This window comes from Geotrypetes seraphini, chromosome 1, assembly GCF_902459505.1.
Source record: "Geotrypetes seraphini chromosome 1, aGeoSer1.1, whole genome shotgun sequence".
NCBI lineage: Eukaryota > Metazoa > Chordata > Amphibia > Gymnophiona > Dermophiidae > Geotrypetes > Geotrypetes seraphini.
The window spans coordinates 273,622,454-273,638,398 of record NC_047084.1 but is presented as its reverse complement, the minus strand read 5'-3'; the positions used below and the strand labels follow the sequence as shown (position 1 = coordinate 273,638,398).

The 15,945-nt window shown below is 42.0% G+C and overlaps 1 protein-coding gene across 1 annotated transcript in view; it reads right to left on the bottom strand.

Moving 5' to 3' along the window:
• ATOH8 (atonal bHLH transcription factor 8) overlaps positions 1-15,945 on the bottom strand; it is a 102,701-nt gene that overhangs the window by 44,170 nt on the left and 42,586 nt on the right. The window contains exon 2 of the mRNA XM_033951640.1: positions 3,119-3,310. Within this exon, the coding sequence (XP_033807531.1) occupies positions 3,119-3,310 (192 nt within the window). The remainder of the gene's footprint in view (positions 1-3,118; positions 3,311-15,945) is intronic.

The following is a 15,945-nucleotide window of genomic DNA, read 5'->3' as shown; positions in this document are numbered from 1 at the left end:
TATAGCCAGTAAGGAGGCTTTTTGCAGCAACAAATTTCCCCCTCTAGAGCAGTGGTTCCCAACCCTGTCCTGGAGGACCAACAGGCCAGTCGGGTTTTCAGGCTAGCCCTAATGAATATGCATGAGAGAGATCTGCATATAATGGAGGTGCCAGGCATGCAAACCTGCTCCATGCATATTCATTAGGGCTATCCTGAAAACCCGACTGGCCAGGTGGTCCTCCAGGACAGGGTTGGGAACCACTGCTCTAGACAACACATGTAACTTTTAATTAAATCCAATAAGCCCTAATAATTGCTTGTTAGGCCAATTATAAATGCTAATTAGCTCATTATTTAATTAAATTGTGCATACAAATTGGGCACATGCAACTCAAAGTACCATATATAAAATTTACCCCGTAATTTGTCAATTGACACATGTTATCATGCTAACAGTTACCATGCTTGTGCAGTGACAGTTAACATAGAAACATAGAAATAGACGGCAGATAAGGGCCACGGCCCACCAAGTCTGCCCACCCCAATAACCCTCCCCTACCTTTCTCTGTGAAGAGATCCCACATGGCGATCCCATTTTGACTTAAAATCAGGCACGCTCCTGGCCTCGACCACCTGCAGTGGAAGATCATTCCAGTGATCAACCACCCTCTCGGTGAAGAAGTATTTCCTGGTGTCACCGTGTAGTTTCCCGCCCCTGATTTTCCACGTATGCCCTCTTGTTGCCGTGGGGCCCTTGAAAAAGAAGATGTCCTCTTCCACCTCGATACGGCCCATGAGATATTTGAACGTCTCGATCATGTCTCCCCTCTCTCTGCGTTCATCGAGTGAGTATAGCTGCAATTTTTTCAGCCTTTCTTCATACGGGAGATCCTTGAGTCCCGAGACCATCCGGGTGGCCATACGCTGGACCGACTCAAGTCTCAGCACATCTTTGCGGTAATGCGGCCTCCAAAATTGTACACAGTACTCTAGATGGGGTCTCACCATGGATCTATACAATGGCATAATGACTTCGGGCTTCCGGCTGACGAAACCCCTACGTATACAACCTATGATTTGTCTAGCCTTAGATGAAGCTTTCTCCACTTGCTTGGCAGTCTTCATGTCCTCACTGATGATCACCCCTAAGTCACGTTCTGCTACAGTCCTTTGTAGGATTTTACCATTAAAGGTGTACGTCTTGCATGGATTTTGGCTGCCCAGGTGCATGACTTTACATTTTTTCGGTATTGAAACTGAGTTGCCAGGTCCTGGACCAGTGCTCCAGTAGGAGTAGGTCGTGCACCATACTGTTGGGCATTGAGTTTCCGTCTGGCCCTGTGCTTTGGTCTGACGTGATCTTGCCTACTACATGTGCTATTAACTGCGTAATGTACTTTAGTAAAAAGGCCTCATAGATAGGGTTACCAGATTTTAGAACAGGAAAACCCAGAGATGTGGCCCCACCCCCGCCAGTTCCACCTAGCCCCACCCATTTCTATCCAAGTCATTCTCCAACCCCGCCCCCAAACCTCTTCTCCTTGGGCTGAGAGCCACGTTTGGAGGACCTCCGAGCATGCACAGGTGTGATGCAATGATGTCACACACATTGCATTCGCACATGCGCAGATGCCCTCCAGACGCAGCCCCGAGCTCAAAACTTTTCAAAAGCCGGACAAAGTGCTAAGTTGTGAAAAGCCATCCAGACGCCTGGACAGTCCTCTAAAAAGAGGACACAGCTGGATAAATCCGGATGGCTGGTAACCCTACTGATAGACAGCATGGCGCTGACTGAAGCCCAGCATCACCCTAGGTTGAGTGAAAGAGAAAAAAAGCTTATCTGTCAACCTATAGCTGGGTGAAGAAGCGAACAGGGAAAGATTGGGAGGTCTGAAAAGGTTGCAAAACAGCACAGAGAATCTCTCTCCTTCTTCACGTACAGAGAAACATTTATTTATATATCTTAGATGAATTTGGGGTTTATGAACTTTTCTGAATTAGAAAATCCCTAACATGATATTATGGGCTCCTTTTACAAAGGTGCGTTGGCAGTTTTAGCGCGCACTAAAATGCCGCATGCGCTAGCCGCTACCGTCTCCTTTTAAGCAGGCGGTATTTTTTCAGCTAGCGCACGCTATAGCACGCGCTAATCCTGTGCGTGCGCTATAAACGCTAGAGCACCTTTGTAAAAGGAGCCCTATGTTTTGTTAGGACGGTCAAAAATAATAATAATAAAAAAAAAGAATCAAAGTACAGTTTCCTTGCTCCTTTTCCCAAGTTAATGTACCTTTCTTTTCCTCCTATTAATAAGACACCAGTATTTCAAATGATGTATGAAGAAGGAAAGCTTCAGTTTCAAATATAACAGCAGCTCATGCCATACTATTAAACTGCAACATTCCATGTAGCCGTTACTGCTTGAAACAGATCTACACAGGAGACATGTTAACTTTTAACACTTTTAATTGGAAGAATCATGATAGAATAAATTATACTTTCTGGTGGGTGAATGTGTGTACTATATACAAATATGAACGAATTAATGCAGAGTGTAGGGGACTTAGTGGAATATTCAACAAAATTTGGTGCCCATTGACTACATTTGTACAAATATAATAATAATAATAATAACAGCTTATATACAGCAATACCGTGAAGTTCTATGCGGTTTACAAAGATTAAGCAAAGGTACAAATTGATTGACTTTAAGAGGGGAGGAAGAAAGAGGGTTAATAGGACAGGAAATCTATTTTTGAGGTTAGAGTGATCAATAGAACAAGTTAATCGCTATAGAGGGGAGAGAGAAGAGAGGATCAGTTGTCTAGATACTTTAGGAACAGGTGTGTTTTGTCTTACTTTTTTCTTGGTTTATTTATCTTTACACATCCAGGGAGGGTGGGGGGTTGGGGGGTTGGGAGGAAATATTGATAATGATATTTTAGGTAACTTGGTTTCATTTTATATTATTTACTTGGTTCTTATGTTATTACTATATGCAAAATAATGTAATTATTGAATGATAGTTCTGTTATCTATATAGATATTAGTGTTATGACTGAATGCAATAATATACTGTTCTTTTATTTATATAACACTGTTCTTGTATAAAAATCAATAAAAAAATATAAAAAAAGTACCTTTCTTTTCTTGGATCGCCCCTCCGCTTGTAGTGTCCTTGTGCACTGCTCCACGCACTCGGAGAAACTCATTTTATTGTGGTCAGCACTGTAATCAAGGTCTGCCAGTGTAGCAAGGGAAAGGATGTAATTACAGGCTATTCTCAGGATGGCCAGCTTCGACAGCTTCTGACCATAGGAATAGCAAGGAACCTGAAAAAAAAAAATATTAGAAACAGACTTTAGTATGAGAAAGCTGAACTGTGTGACAGCTGGACAAAGTGAAAACAAACACGGAAAGATGACTGCAGCTACCGTGGCAGCTCCTGGCATTCTGCCGACAGGGCTGAGGGAGTCTGCAGCCACTGAGGATCCCTTCAACTGGCCAGACATGGGTGTTTGAGGAAGAGGAATTGGCAGAGACCACTGGGGAAAAAAGGCTAGGAAAAAAATAACAACCCCTCCCCCCAAACACAAAAAGAGCAAATAAAACCTACAAAGATAATTGAAGTGGCTTATAATGGAAAACAAAAATAAATTAAACCAAACAAAAACATCAAATACCAAGGAAGAATTTATCTAAAATAAAGAAACCTAGGAGGGAACCACAGATAGCGAATAGAAACATAGAATATGACGGCAGAAAAGGGCCAACAGCCCAACAAGTCTGCCCACTCGAAAACCATCCCTCCCAACTAGTCTGCCTACTCAAGGACTCTTCTTCCCTGGAGTATCTATCGTTTGAGCATAGCTCTGTAGTACTCCCACTTGTTTGTCCCCTCGACTCTTGAAGTCGAGCACGCTACTGGCCTCGACCAACTGGCGGGGAAGATCATTCTATCGATCAATCAATGTGCTAACTTTTAAAGCAATTTTATGCCCTTTGGGGGGAAATTTCTAAATGTGTTTAACTTTTCAAAGAGGCTTGAAACCATTGACCAATTGACGTAAAACTGCAAAAGCATGGACAGCTCCTCACCGCGCAAAGCACAGCCTCCCCAGCTCAGGAGTTCTGCACCATTCTAGAGATCCAGGTCACGCCCTTCAGCTTTGATATCTTACTTTGGTGGTGTTTTGGGATTATTTTAGTTCAAACATTTTATTGAAATTTGTTTTTTGGGGTTTTTACAAAAAAAAAAAAATCTTTATTAATTTTCAAAACTAATACAAAGTGCCAAGAATTGTACATACATTAATAATCAACGTAAGCATTTTAATTCCATCAATAACAATGCAAAAGAGAAATATCCCTCCCCTCCCATCCGTTTAATTAAGAAATAAGCCAAAAAGATTCCCCCCTCCCACCTGCCCCATCCTGGATATGTATAGAAATAAACAAAAATAAAATAAAAGACAACTATGTTGAAATAAAAAAAGGATGTCAACGGACCCCCAAACCAAATTTAAAAAATTGCTATGCCCCATTATATCAGCATTCATCTTTTCATATTTGTAACCTAAACATAAACTAGCCCCCCAAAAGGAAAGTTAAGGCGGTCGCAACTTTTCCAATTGCGGGTTATCGTTTGCATAGCAATCCCTGTCATAATTAGGAAAAGCCTGCATTTGTAGCGATCCATAGGAGGCTTAATATGCAGCAATGTTCCACAAATAACTGTCTCATACGTCAAAGGGATTGTTGATTCCAGTACGAGGTTAATCTGTCCCCATACTGACTTGCAGAAGTTGAGTATCAAAGGACAATAGAATAGCAGATGATCCAGTGTCCCAAATGTCTAAATGACAGTGCCTAAATATAGAGAATACTCTAGTGGCTATACTTGTAACCGGAACTGATCCACAGACTTTATATCAAAAACATCCGGTTAAACTGTAATATTCCCCTTCTTCATACATAAATATTCATAAGGAAATACTTTGATACTTGATCCTCAGAGGGTTAATCTCCCGTTGGTTCAGGTGAACAGAGCTCACCGAACCCAATCTTCATAGGATCTCATGGGATCAAAATATAACGTTTTTATATATATGTGTATTATTTCTTTAATTCTTTTTATATAAATAGTGAATATAAAACTTTCACTTAACTTATGAGGTTTGTTATTAAGAAAGGAGGCGCATCTTAGTAAAAGAGGTGGATAGAGTATACAAAAAGTATAAGGATTGAGTGTTAACAATACAATTATGTCAATGAGAAAAGAAAATCAAAGAATAAATGACCGCTCAGCTATAAAAACAAAAGAAGAACAATGCAACCATGCCATCACCTAAGAGGTCTTGATATCTACACTGCCCCCCTCCAAATCCGCGGTTTCAGCATCTGCAGATTTGGTTATTTGTGGTTTTAAAACCAAAAACCCATTTAAATTATTCAGGCTATTTTAGGCCCTGTAAGCCCCCCCATTAAGCCTTACCCGGTGGTCTAGTGGGTTTTGGGGGCAGGAGCGATCTTCCCACGCTCCTGCCCCATGCAGATCGCTCATAGGAAATGGCCGCCTTGAGCTCCCGTAGTCTCTCAAGATCGTTGGTGTGTTTTCGAATTAGGTACTTTTTTTTTTTTTTTACTTAGGCAGTGCAGCATGCTCAACTTAGAAGCAGGCATGTAGGCCATGAAAACCCTGATAAAAGGGATGGAAAACCTTTCATACGCTGAGAGATTGGAGAAACTGGGTCTCTTTTCCCTGGAGAAGAGGAGACTTAGAGGGGATATGATAGAGACTTATAAGATCATGAGGGGCATAGAGAGAGTAGAGAGGGACAGATTCTTCAAACTTTCAAAAAATAAAAGAACAAGAGGGCATTCGGAAAAGTTGAAAGGGGACAGATTCAATACAAATGCCAGGAAGTTCTTCTTTACCCAACGTGTGGTGGACACTTGGAATACGCTTCCAGAGGACATTATAGGGCAGAATATAGTACTGGGATTTAAGAGAGGATTGGACATTTTCCTGCTGGAAAAGGGAATAGAAGGGTATAAATAGAGGATTACTGCTCAGGTCCTGGACCTGTTGGGCCGCCGCGTGAGTGGACTGCTGGGCAAGATGGACCTCAGGTCTGACCCAGCAGAGGCATTGCTTATGTTCTTAAATAGGGTAGTGATGCATAGCGGCTCTAAGCGTGATTCTATACAGGGCACATACTGTAGCTTTTATAGAATCACACTTAGCAAATCACTAGTCGGCATCAATTTTCTAGGAAACATATATAGAATCAGGCCTTAATGGTATAAGTGGAATATAAGTAGGGTTACCAGATTTTACGATTGTAAAATCTAGACCCATGGCCCCGCCCTCCAGACCTGCCCAGTTCCACATAGCCCTGCCCTGTTCTGCTCAAGTCATGCCCAGTTCTGCCCCCAACCTCTTCTCATCTTCGGAGCTGCAGCAGGAGGGCATCTGCACATGCGCAGAGTGATGATGTCACACGCATGTGCGCATGCATGTGACATCACCGCATTGCTTCTGCACATGCGCAGTTGCCCTCCTGGCTCGGTCCTGAGCTGGAAGCTTTTCAAAATCTGGACAATGTGATTTTGAAAAGACATCTGGATGCCCGGACAGTAACTCTAAAAAGAGGACATGTCCGGATATATTTGGACGTCTGGTAACCCTAAATATAAGTACTCAGAAACACTGCTGACTTGTAACCACTTATAGCATGAAATACTGCAGTTTTACAGGCATATATGATATTACAATGATGATACAGATTTGAGAAATCACTAATCTACATTTAATCTCAGGGAACCTATATCTAAAGCAGAGTGGAGTAATTAATAAGAACTTTGCACAGAGTACAACATTGCTGGTACCAAACTTCCACAGCAAAGATATTTTTTGTAAAGAAGTACATCTGTATAAACAGCACTTCCATCTGATATGAAATGTGCTACTTAACAATTAAATTCCATCAGCCTACCCTGTACAGTGATTCTAATTTTGTATTTTTGTAAAACTATTTTGGGAGGAGATGAGAGAAGAAAGGATATCCTGCATAAATAAGTTGCTACAGTTTTGATTGAGCTGTATCTTTCATCAACTGAGACAGTAAAAGTCAAGTTTCTAAACACACAGTACACGTACCCTTAGGGACATATGAGCCGCTTGCTGGGGGTATTGCCTGCCTATCTGCCTGCCGAAGCCGTCTTCGGGGATCCCTCCTTCCTGTCCTCCGTCGAAGCTGCTGCTGGGGATCCCTCCTTCCTGCCCGCCCCCTCCACCAAAGCTGACCCAAAGGGCTTCCCTCCAATGTCAGAGCTGACATCAGAGGAAAGCCTTCTGGGTCAGCGGGGGGAGGGGGGATCCCAATTACCTCCTTCTGCCTTCATCGGCTTTCTTTGCAGGGATGCGCAGGCAGCGGTTCATACACTGCACGTAGCTGACCTGAAAACCTTCTCTCTGAGTTGACGTCAGAGGCAAGATTGTGGGTCAGCCACGTGCAGTGTGTGAATCGCTGCCTGTGCGTCCCTGCAATGAGAGCCGATGAAGGCAGAAGGAGCAAGTGCAGCTTCAGCAAGTAAGGGAGAAAGAGGACATGATCTAGACAAAGGGAGAAAGGGAGGGGGGACATGCTGAGTCATGGGAGGAGCACAATTTTGGGACAAAGGCTGGAAGGGAGGAAGGGGGGCACAAACTCAAGACAGAGAAGGAAGGGAGGGGACAAGCGTTTAATCAAAATGTAAATAAACTATGAAACATGAGACAGAAGGGAGGGAGGAAGGGGGCACTAACTTGGGACATAGGAGGGAGAGAATAGAAAGGGAGAATTGTTGGACATGAGTGTGTGAGTTAGAGGGAAAGAGATGGTGCACATGGGGAAATGAAGAAAGAAAACTTGGGCAGAGAGTGAGTTAGATATGCACGGGGAATAGAAAGAAGAGAGGGAGAAAGAATGGGTATAGTGATGGAGAGGGAACAGAGGGACAGATTGAAAGGGATGTAAGGGAGAGGAATGTTGGACATAGTGATGGAGGGAGAGATGTGGCATTGTACTGGAGAGTGGTGATAGAAGGAGAAATGGGCAAGGGGCTGGTGGGTAGTGGTGAAAAATGCTGCACATGACCAAGGGAATGAGAAAGGGAGAAATGTTGGATGTGGCAGTAGAGGGGGATGGGAGAGATGCCTGGATCTTTCAAGACAGATGGACAGTGAGAGGGAGAATGAGGAAGAAAAGTTGGACTCATGGAGGGACAGAGAGAGATGTTGGTGGGGAAGGGAATGAGGTCTGAAGGATAGGAAGCATGCAGGAGGCAGAAAGAAAGAAATTTTGGATGCTCAGTCAGAAGGAAGTGTAACCAGAGACTCATGAAATCACCAGACAACAAAGATAGGAAAAATGATTTTATTTTCAATTTAATGATCAAAATGTTTCAGTTTTGAGAATTTATATCTGCTGTCTATATTTTGCACTATATTTGTCTATTTTTCTATAGTTGTTACTGAGGTGACATTGCATATTTTAAAGTCATCTGTTGACCTCTTTGAAAAATAAAATGAATATAAATGATAATTAACATTTTCTGTGCGTACAGTGTGCTTTTTTAATTTTGTGGTTACCATTATGTATTAATAAGATTATATTGTATATATGTGAAAAATGGATGGAAGAAATTGCATTATAATTTGTACTATTATTATAGGGGGTAGGGTCTGGGGCAGAGCTTGGTCAGGGGTACTCATTTGATATTTGTTAGACTTAGGGGGTACATGGCTTGAAGAAGTTGAGAAACACTGGCTTACATTATTGGAGTGAGTGGACAGTCTGTTAGCTGCCACAGCCTCCCCCCCCCTCCACAGCTTTATAGTTGGTCCTGGTCGTGGTCCTGATAAAGAAATACTTTGTGTCCCTTCTGCTGTCATCCAGGCGGTCTTCGTTATAAGGCATATGGGGACAGACTTCATTATCTCAATACCTCGTATGTATACTTTGGAGGAAAGGCAGGTGAGGGGAGATATGATAGAAACATTTAAATAACTACATGGCATAAATGCGCATGAAGCGAGTCTCTTTCATTTGAAAGCTCCATAGGATGAAGATAAGAGGAGATAGGCTCAGGAATAATCTAAGGAAATACCTTTTAACAGAAAGGGTGGTAGATGTGTGGAATAGTCTCCCGGTAGAGATGGTGGAGACAAAGACTGTCTGAATTCATGAAAGTGTGGGACAGGCATATGGGATCACGTTTGGAGAGGAAGAGATAGTGGATGCTGCGGATGGCAGACTGGACAGGCCATTTGGCCTTTATCTGTCATCATGTTTCTATCTTAGGTCTAGGCAACCACCTAGCATCCCATATAAAAAGGGGCTTACATCTACAATAAACTGGAAATATTTCCATGGCTGGTCTTTAGGGAAGCAAAATAGGCCAGCAACCACAATACTTTGCCAGTCAGAATCAGTCAAATTTGATAGGTTGTGTGTCATGGACAGAGAATGGGTTCGGAAGCGTTAATCAACTAACACATTTGCATAATGTGTGCTAACTGGTTAATGCTGAGTGAACGTAGTAGGAGCACTAGAAAAGAAGCTAAATGTTATCTGTGTTAACTTTTTATGGGTAACGCATGCTTATGTGAACACTAGCACATGGCCTGAATAAAAAATGTCTTAAGTTGTGCCGTGCTGAATACGGGCTTATTGCACAGGGAAAGTCCTGCGTTAAGATGGACTAAGCCCAGATTTTAATGTCCTTTAGTAAAGAGGCCTCTTAATTAGCGTAAAAATAACTTCTTGAGTTCTGTTTTCAAAGCACAGGCTTTTCCTTGGGCGTTTTGTATCCCTAGATATAAGGGTGCTATGAAAGCCTGTTTCAACATCCTGTTCCTACATGCACTTGTTTCTATGACAGAAATTGTTTATTCAGGAAGGATTAAGCATAAGCCTCTCCATCTCGATGTACTCCAAAACTCTGTTTCCTGAGAGCCTGGTGTGTGTTCAGTTACTTTATGCAAGCGTAATGTCAGCTCTTGGAGATGTAATCAACTACAAACTTACATGCTGAATTAAAAGACTTAGGGCTAGATTCACTAAGCAAACCGATTGTGTACCGATCGGTTTGCGACCCAATTTTCACTAACCTCTGTGCCGATCCGATTCTGATCCGTTCATGCAAATGAGAGGAAACGGCATGCAAAGTAGGTAGGGACGCAATTCACTAAACAAATCTTGGACATCAACTGGGCTGGCCAATCAACAGAAGAAGCGACTGCTGGAGACCAGTCACACACATCCTTGCCGACTCTCCTGCTCCATTGCCGTCCTGCTCTCTGCCCCGATCTTCCAGTCCTGAGCTCTGCCCCAACTCTCCTGCCCCGATCTCTGCTCTGATTCTCCTGCCCTAACTCGAGCCTGTGGTTTTAACCCGATTTAAACCCGCGAGTTAAATCCATGGGCTCCCGAGTAAAAAGTAAAAAAAAACCCACGGACATCAAACGCATGCGCAGACCATCTACAGGCAAAGTAGATGGTCTGTGCATGCGCTGGAGAGTGATCTGTGAGGTCGGTGTGGGGGGGGGGGCGTTCCTCCAATTGCCCCCATTTGAATACTGGCCCATTGTGAATCAGTCGACCAGCGTTGGATTGGACACGGAGCGGACTGACTCGGCCAGGTTAGTGAATCTAGGCCTTAGAGGAGAAATTAATGGCTTATGGACTTTTCTTTTAGAAAATTATCCAAATATTTTTTAAACTCTGCTAAGCTAACTGCTTGTAGCACATTCTCTGGCAATGAATTTCAGAGTTTAATTACATGTTGAGGGAGAAATTCTGTTTAGGATGCATTGCAATTGGGCAGCAGTAGATGCCCTACCACCACCTAACTGACCAATCACAGGGCACATTTCTAAAAATAAATTGAAAGAGCTGTTCTAAGGTGTCGGTCTTGCACCTATTGAGGTGCCTAAGGATGTCTACAGATGCCTAAGGCCAGCGGGGGTATGGTTTGCGCTGGAAGTAACCTTAGGTGTCTAGACATTTCTTTGCACCTCCGTAGGTGCGAGACTGGTGATGGCGGCAACAAAAATGTAGGTCTTTAAAATGCTGCTCTACATTTAATATTAATAATTTTATTTTTGTATACCGCCATACCTGGGAAATTCTAGGCGGTTCAAATCAGTTAATCGAATTACAAGCAATGCAATCATTGAAGTTAACATATTAAATGCATACGATAAAGAAAAGGAAGAAGGAGGAGTTTACAGGCCAACAGACTTAAAGGATCGTAATAATGAGGAAAGAAGTAGTAAAAAGATAGTAATAAATACATTTAAGGAATTCAGTCTGTGGACTACATTAAGAATACAGTTTGTGGAATAATTGAGTTTTGATCAAGGTGCCTTTGTTTAAAAAATGTATTGATTCTACAAACGGCGCTGGTGCGTGATTGACACACGATCGGCAGCTGTTTCTTAGGAAGCCACTGATACTAGCATCATTTATAGAATCCAGGCCTTAGTGAAGAAATATTTTCTCTGGTTTGTTTTAAATGTACTACTAAATAGTTTCATTGCATATCCCCCTCATCCCAGCATTTTTGGAAAGAATAAAAATGTAATTCATGTCTACCCATGCCACTCCATTCAGTATTTTATTGACTTTCAGTATATCTCCCTTCAGCTGTCTTTCCTCATAGGGAAGTCGTTTCATCCCCTTTATCATTTTTGTCGCCCTTATCTATACCTTTTCTAATTCTGCTACATCTTTCTTGAGATGCAGTGACCAGAATTTTCTCCAGTATTTGAGATGCGGTACAAAGACATTTTTGTTTTCCATTCCTTTCCTAATAATTCCTAACATTTTATCCACTACACACTGAGCAGAGGGTTTCCATGTTTCATCAATGAGCGCTGCAGTCCTTGAATCTAGATCCTTTTCTTGGGCAGTGACTCCTAACATGGAAACATACATCACGTAGTTATAATTCGGGTTACTCTTTCCCACATTCATCACTTTGCGTTTGCTCACATTGAACATCATCTGCCTTTTGGTAACCCAGTCTCGTAAGGTCTTCTTGCGATTTTTCACGATTCTTTTGCAATCTGAATAACTTTGGGCTCCTTTTACAAAGGTGCGCTACGGGTTTTACCGCATGCACCAGATTAGCGCACGCTAGCCAAAAATCTACCGCCTGCTCAAAAGGAGGCTGTAGCAGCTAGCACACGTGGCATTTTAGCGAGCGGTATTCCGTGCATTAAGGCCCTAACGTGCCTTTGTAAAAGGAGCCCTTTGTGTCATCAGCAAATTTATTTATCTCACTAGTTATTTTTCTCTCTAGATCATTTATAAATATTTTGAAAAGCAGCAATTCAACCACAGACCCCTGGGGAACCTCACTATCTACACCAGTGTTTATCAACTCGGTCCTGGAGTACCCCCTTGCCAGTCAGGTTTTCAGGATATCCACAATTAATATGCATAAACTTGATTTGCATATACTGCTTCCATTATATGCAAATTTCTTGCATGCATATTCATTGTGGATATCCCGAAAACCTGACTAGCAAGGAGGTACTTGAGGACCGAGTTGAGAAACACCGATCTTCACTTCTCCATTGAGAATACTGACCATTTAACCCTACTCTATGTTTTCTTTTAACCAGTTCTTAATCCACAATAGGACATTACCTCCTATTCCATGACTTTCTAATTTCCTGAGGAGTTATTCAAGAGATACATTGTCAAATGCCTTTTCAAAATCCAGATATACAATATTGACTGGTTCACCTTTATCCACATGTTAATTCACCCCTTCAAAGACATGTAGAAGATTGCTGAGGCAAGATTTCCCATGACTAACTCCCTCTTTTACTAAGGCATGCTAGCCGATTTAGCGCACGCTAAACGCTAACGCGTCCACAGAATATAATGGACGCATTAGCATTTAGCATGTGCTAAATTGGCTAGCGTGCCTTAGTAACAGGACCCCTAAATCCATGTTGACTGTCTCATTAATCTATGTCTATGTATGTATTCTGTAATTTTGTTCTTTATAATAGTCTACTATTTTTTCCAGCACTGGCATCAGGCTCACTGATCTATGATTTCCTGGATCACCTCTGGAATCTATTTTAAAAATTGGCATTACATTGATCACCCTCCAATCTTCCTAATTAAAGATAAATTACATATTACTACCAATAGTTCTGTAAGTTAATTTTTCAGTTCTATCAATACTCTGGGATGTATACCATCCGGTCCATGCATTTTGCTACTCTTCAATTTGTCTGATGCATTAAGAATTTAGTCATAAAAGGATAATAACATAATGGCCCTGATTCTATAAATGATGCCTAGGCTAAGCAGAACTCAAAATTATTTAATCGACTTAATTGGCATGGTTATTGAAAATGCCATTAAAAGCCAATTTAAAAACAATTAAAGTTCTATGCAGAACGTGGCGAGGCACCTAGCGATGCCTATATTAAGGTGCCTACATGTGCCTACCTGAAAAGTAGGCGTGGTTAGAGGGTGGAAAATGGGCGTGGAATGACTTAGGCATTGGTCTGTGATAGGCGCCAGTAAATTAGGCTAGGAAAACCCTGGCCTAATATACCGGCACTTACCATTATGATGCCTATAGGTGCAATTTTAAAAGAGATGCCTAGAGATTGATCGTCAACCATGATGAATAGTGTTTCGCCATTAGGGCCAAAGTCATTGATAAGACTGCACAGATAAGTAAAAAAAAAAAAAAAAATGAGTAGCAATCTAACTCTTCAACAGACCAATCCAATAACAATAAAACTTTATCACAACAACTTTAAAAAACACAACATAAAATCACCCAACATGCTTTGGCTTGCACTTACTTTAGGAGAATATTATACAGAAAGTTTTACCTATTTGTCAACTAACACAGCCAACACCTACTGAGGGGTTTACCATTTGTTAAACATTAGTGCAAGCCAGTGCTAATCAGCAATACTGGCTCCATGTTCAAAATGGTGGTCACTGCCCCCATCACCCCACTGGACCACCAAGGGGTAAGGTAGGCCTGGAGGGGCCTTCTCTAACTTAAGGGGAAGGGAGGATAGGCCTTTGGTTAGGGAGAGTGAGGGGGATTTGAGCTGGTTTCCAGGGAGGAAGGAGAAAGAGAGGAAGTCAGTGCTCCCTGGGGTGGGAGGGAGGTCTTTGTAAAAGGGGTGGGGAGTTGGATAGTTAAGAGATTTATATTGTGGATTGTCTTTGCAGAAAGTGATGGATAAACTAAAGGTAATAAATAGGATGGTGCCATTAATAATTCTAAAAATCAGAGAACAGGTCTGTAAAAGTGTCCAAGCTTGTATAGGTAATCAGTGTAAAGATGTTCTAAGAGGGGTAGCCAGTGTCATTTTCAAGTTTTACAGAAAACCCTAGCTGAGACATTTTGCATTGTTTGTAATTGAAGTGCTTATTCCTGGAACCAATGCAAGTAATATGGACTTAGTGGGTTTTGGAAATAAACCCTTCAGTTGCTTCCTAATCTTCTTGGAACAGCCTGTATAAACTGCATTACAGAAATCGAATGTTTTGAAATGTTCCAAATGGAAAAAAAAAATTATACAAAATTCTAATTCTACAAAGTTGTTTCAGTTTCCAGAATATCTTTTTTTTTTTCAGGAGGTTAATCTGGGTTTCTAGAGATAACATGATTTTGTCAGACAGTAAATAGGGAGCTCATAACTTTGGAGATATTTGCATATATGTATGACGTATATATATATAAACAGTATATAACTGGGGGGGGGGTTGGGTACTTTAGTATGGAGTAGAGGAGTAGCCTAATGGGACATATGGGATGGGTCAGAGGGAAAGCTTAGGAGGAGAAGGCCATGGGCAATGTATGTGTATCACTGCAGCTTCCAGGAACCAGTAGAAGACCAGGTTTAAGGTAGACCTAGGGGGACTGGAATGAGAGAAGGGGATATTGAACCACAGGTGTATATGTTTTGATTGTTACTGTTGTCTTTTCCATTTGCCCGTTGCCTCTGCCACCCTGATTTGTGACTTTCCAAGAAATTTTGGTACACATCGGTTCTGAACAACAGCTGCAGAGTCTGCAGAGTCAGGGAATTAGTGAGTGACTGGAATGGATAAAAGTCTGAGAGTATTGCTTATTTGGCTTCCTGGTGTATGCTGGTCTTGGCCCTGGTGCTGAAACGGATAATGTACTGGGTTTCCCACTATTTCCAGGTATAATCTAGGGGCCAGATTCTGTAAATGGTGCCAAAATTGGCAGCCGCCTACAAAAACAGCATTGTCCACACTTAGGTGCCCGTTTACAGAATCACAGCTAAAGGCGCCTACCACAAAACTTAGGCATTTGAACTGTAGGCCAGGGTTTTACTGGTCTACATTGCAGACGCCTAAGTTCGTTTGAGAATTGCAGCACCTAAAGTCATCTCCGCCCCTAACCGACCCTATTCTGACCTTAGGTGCCTCCTTATAAGCGATTAGGACGCCTACCTGGCACTTACTTTATTAAACGCTGCCTAACTTAAGGCGCCATTTCTAGAATCAGGCCCTAGATGACCACCTAGGTGATAAACCCAGGGATACTCCTGCAGAGTACCACAAGGATCCCCACTATCCCTAATCTATATACTGCCTCCCTTGGGACATACCTGGACAAACTAGGCATTACTTCCTATAGCTATGCAGACGACATCACCATTTTCATACCTTTTGATCAACCAAAGACCACCATAACAGACACGCTACACCATGCACTGGAAACAGTAGCAACTTGGATGGAAGATCACAAACTGAAACTCAACCCAGACAAAACAAAATTCATCCTCCTTGAAAATAACAAAGTCCCAACTATAACCAACATAGAAATCAACTTGATCAACTACCCCATTCAAAACACCCTAAAACTACTAGGAATGACAATATACAGATGTTGCACT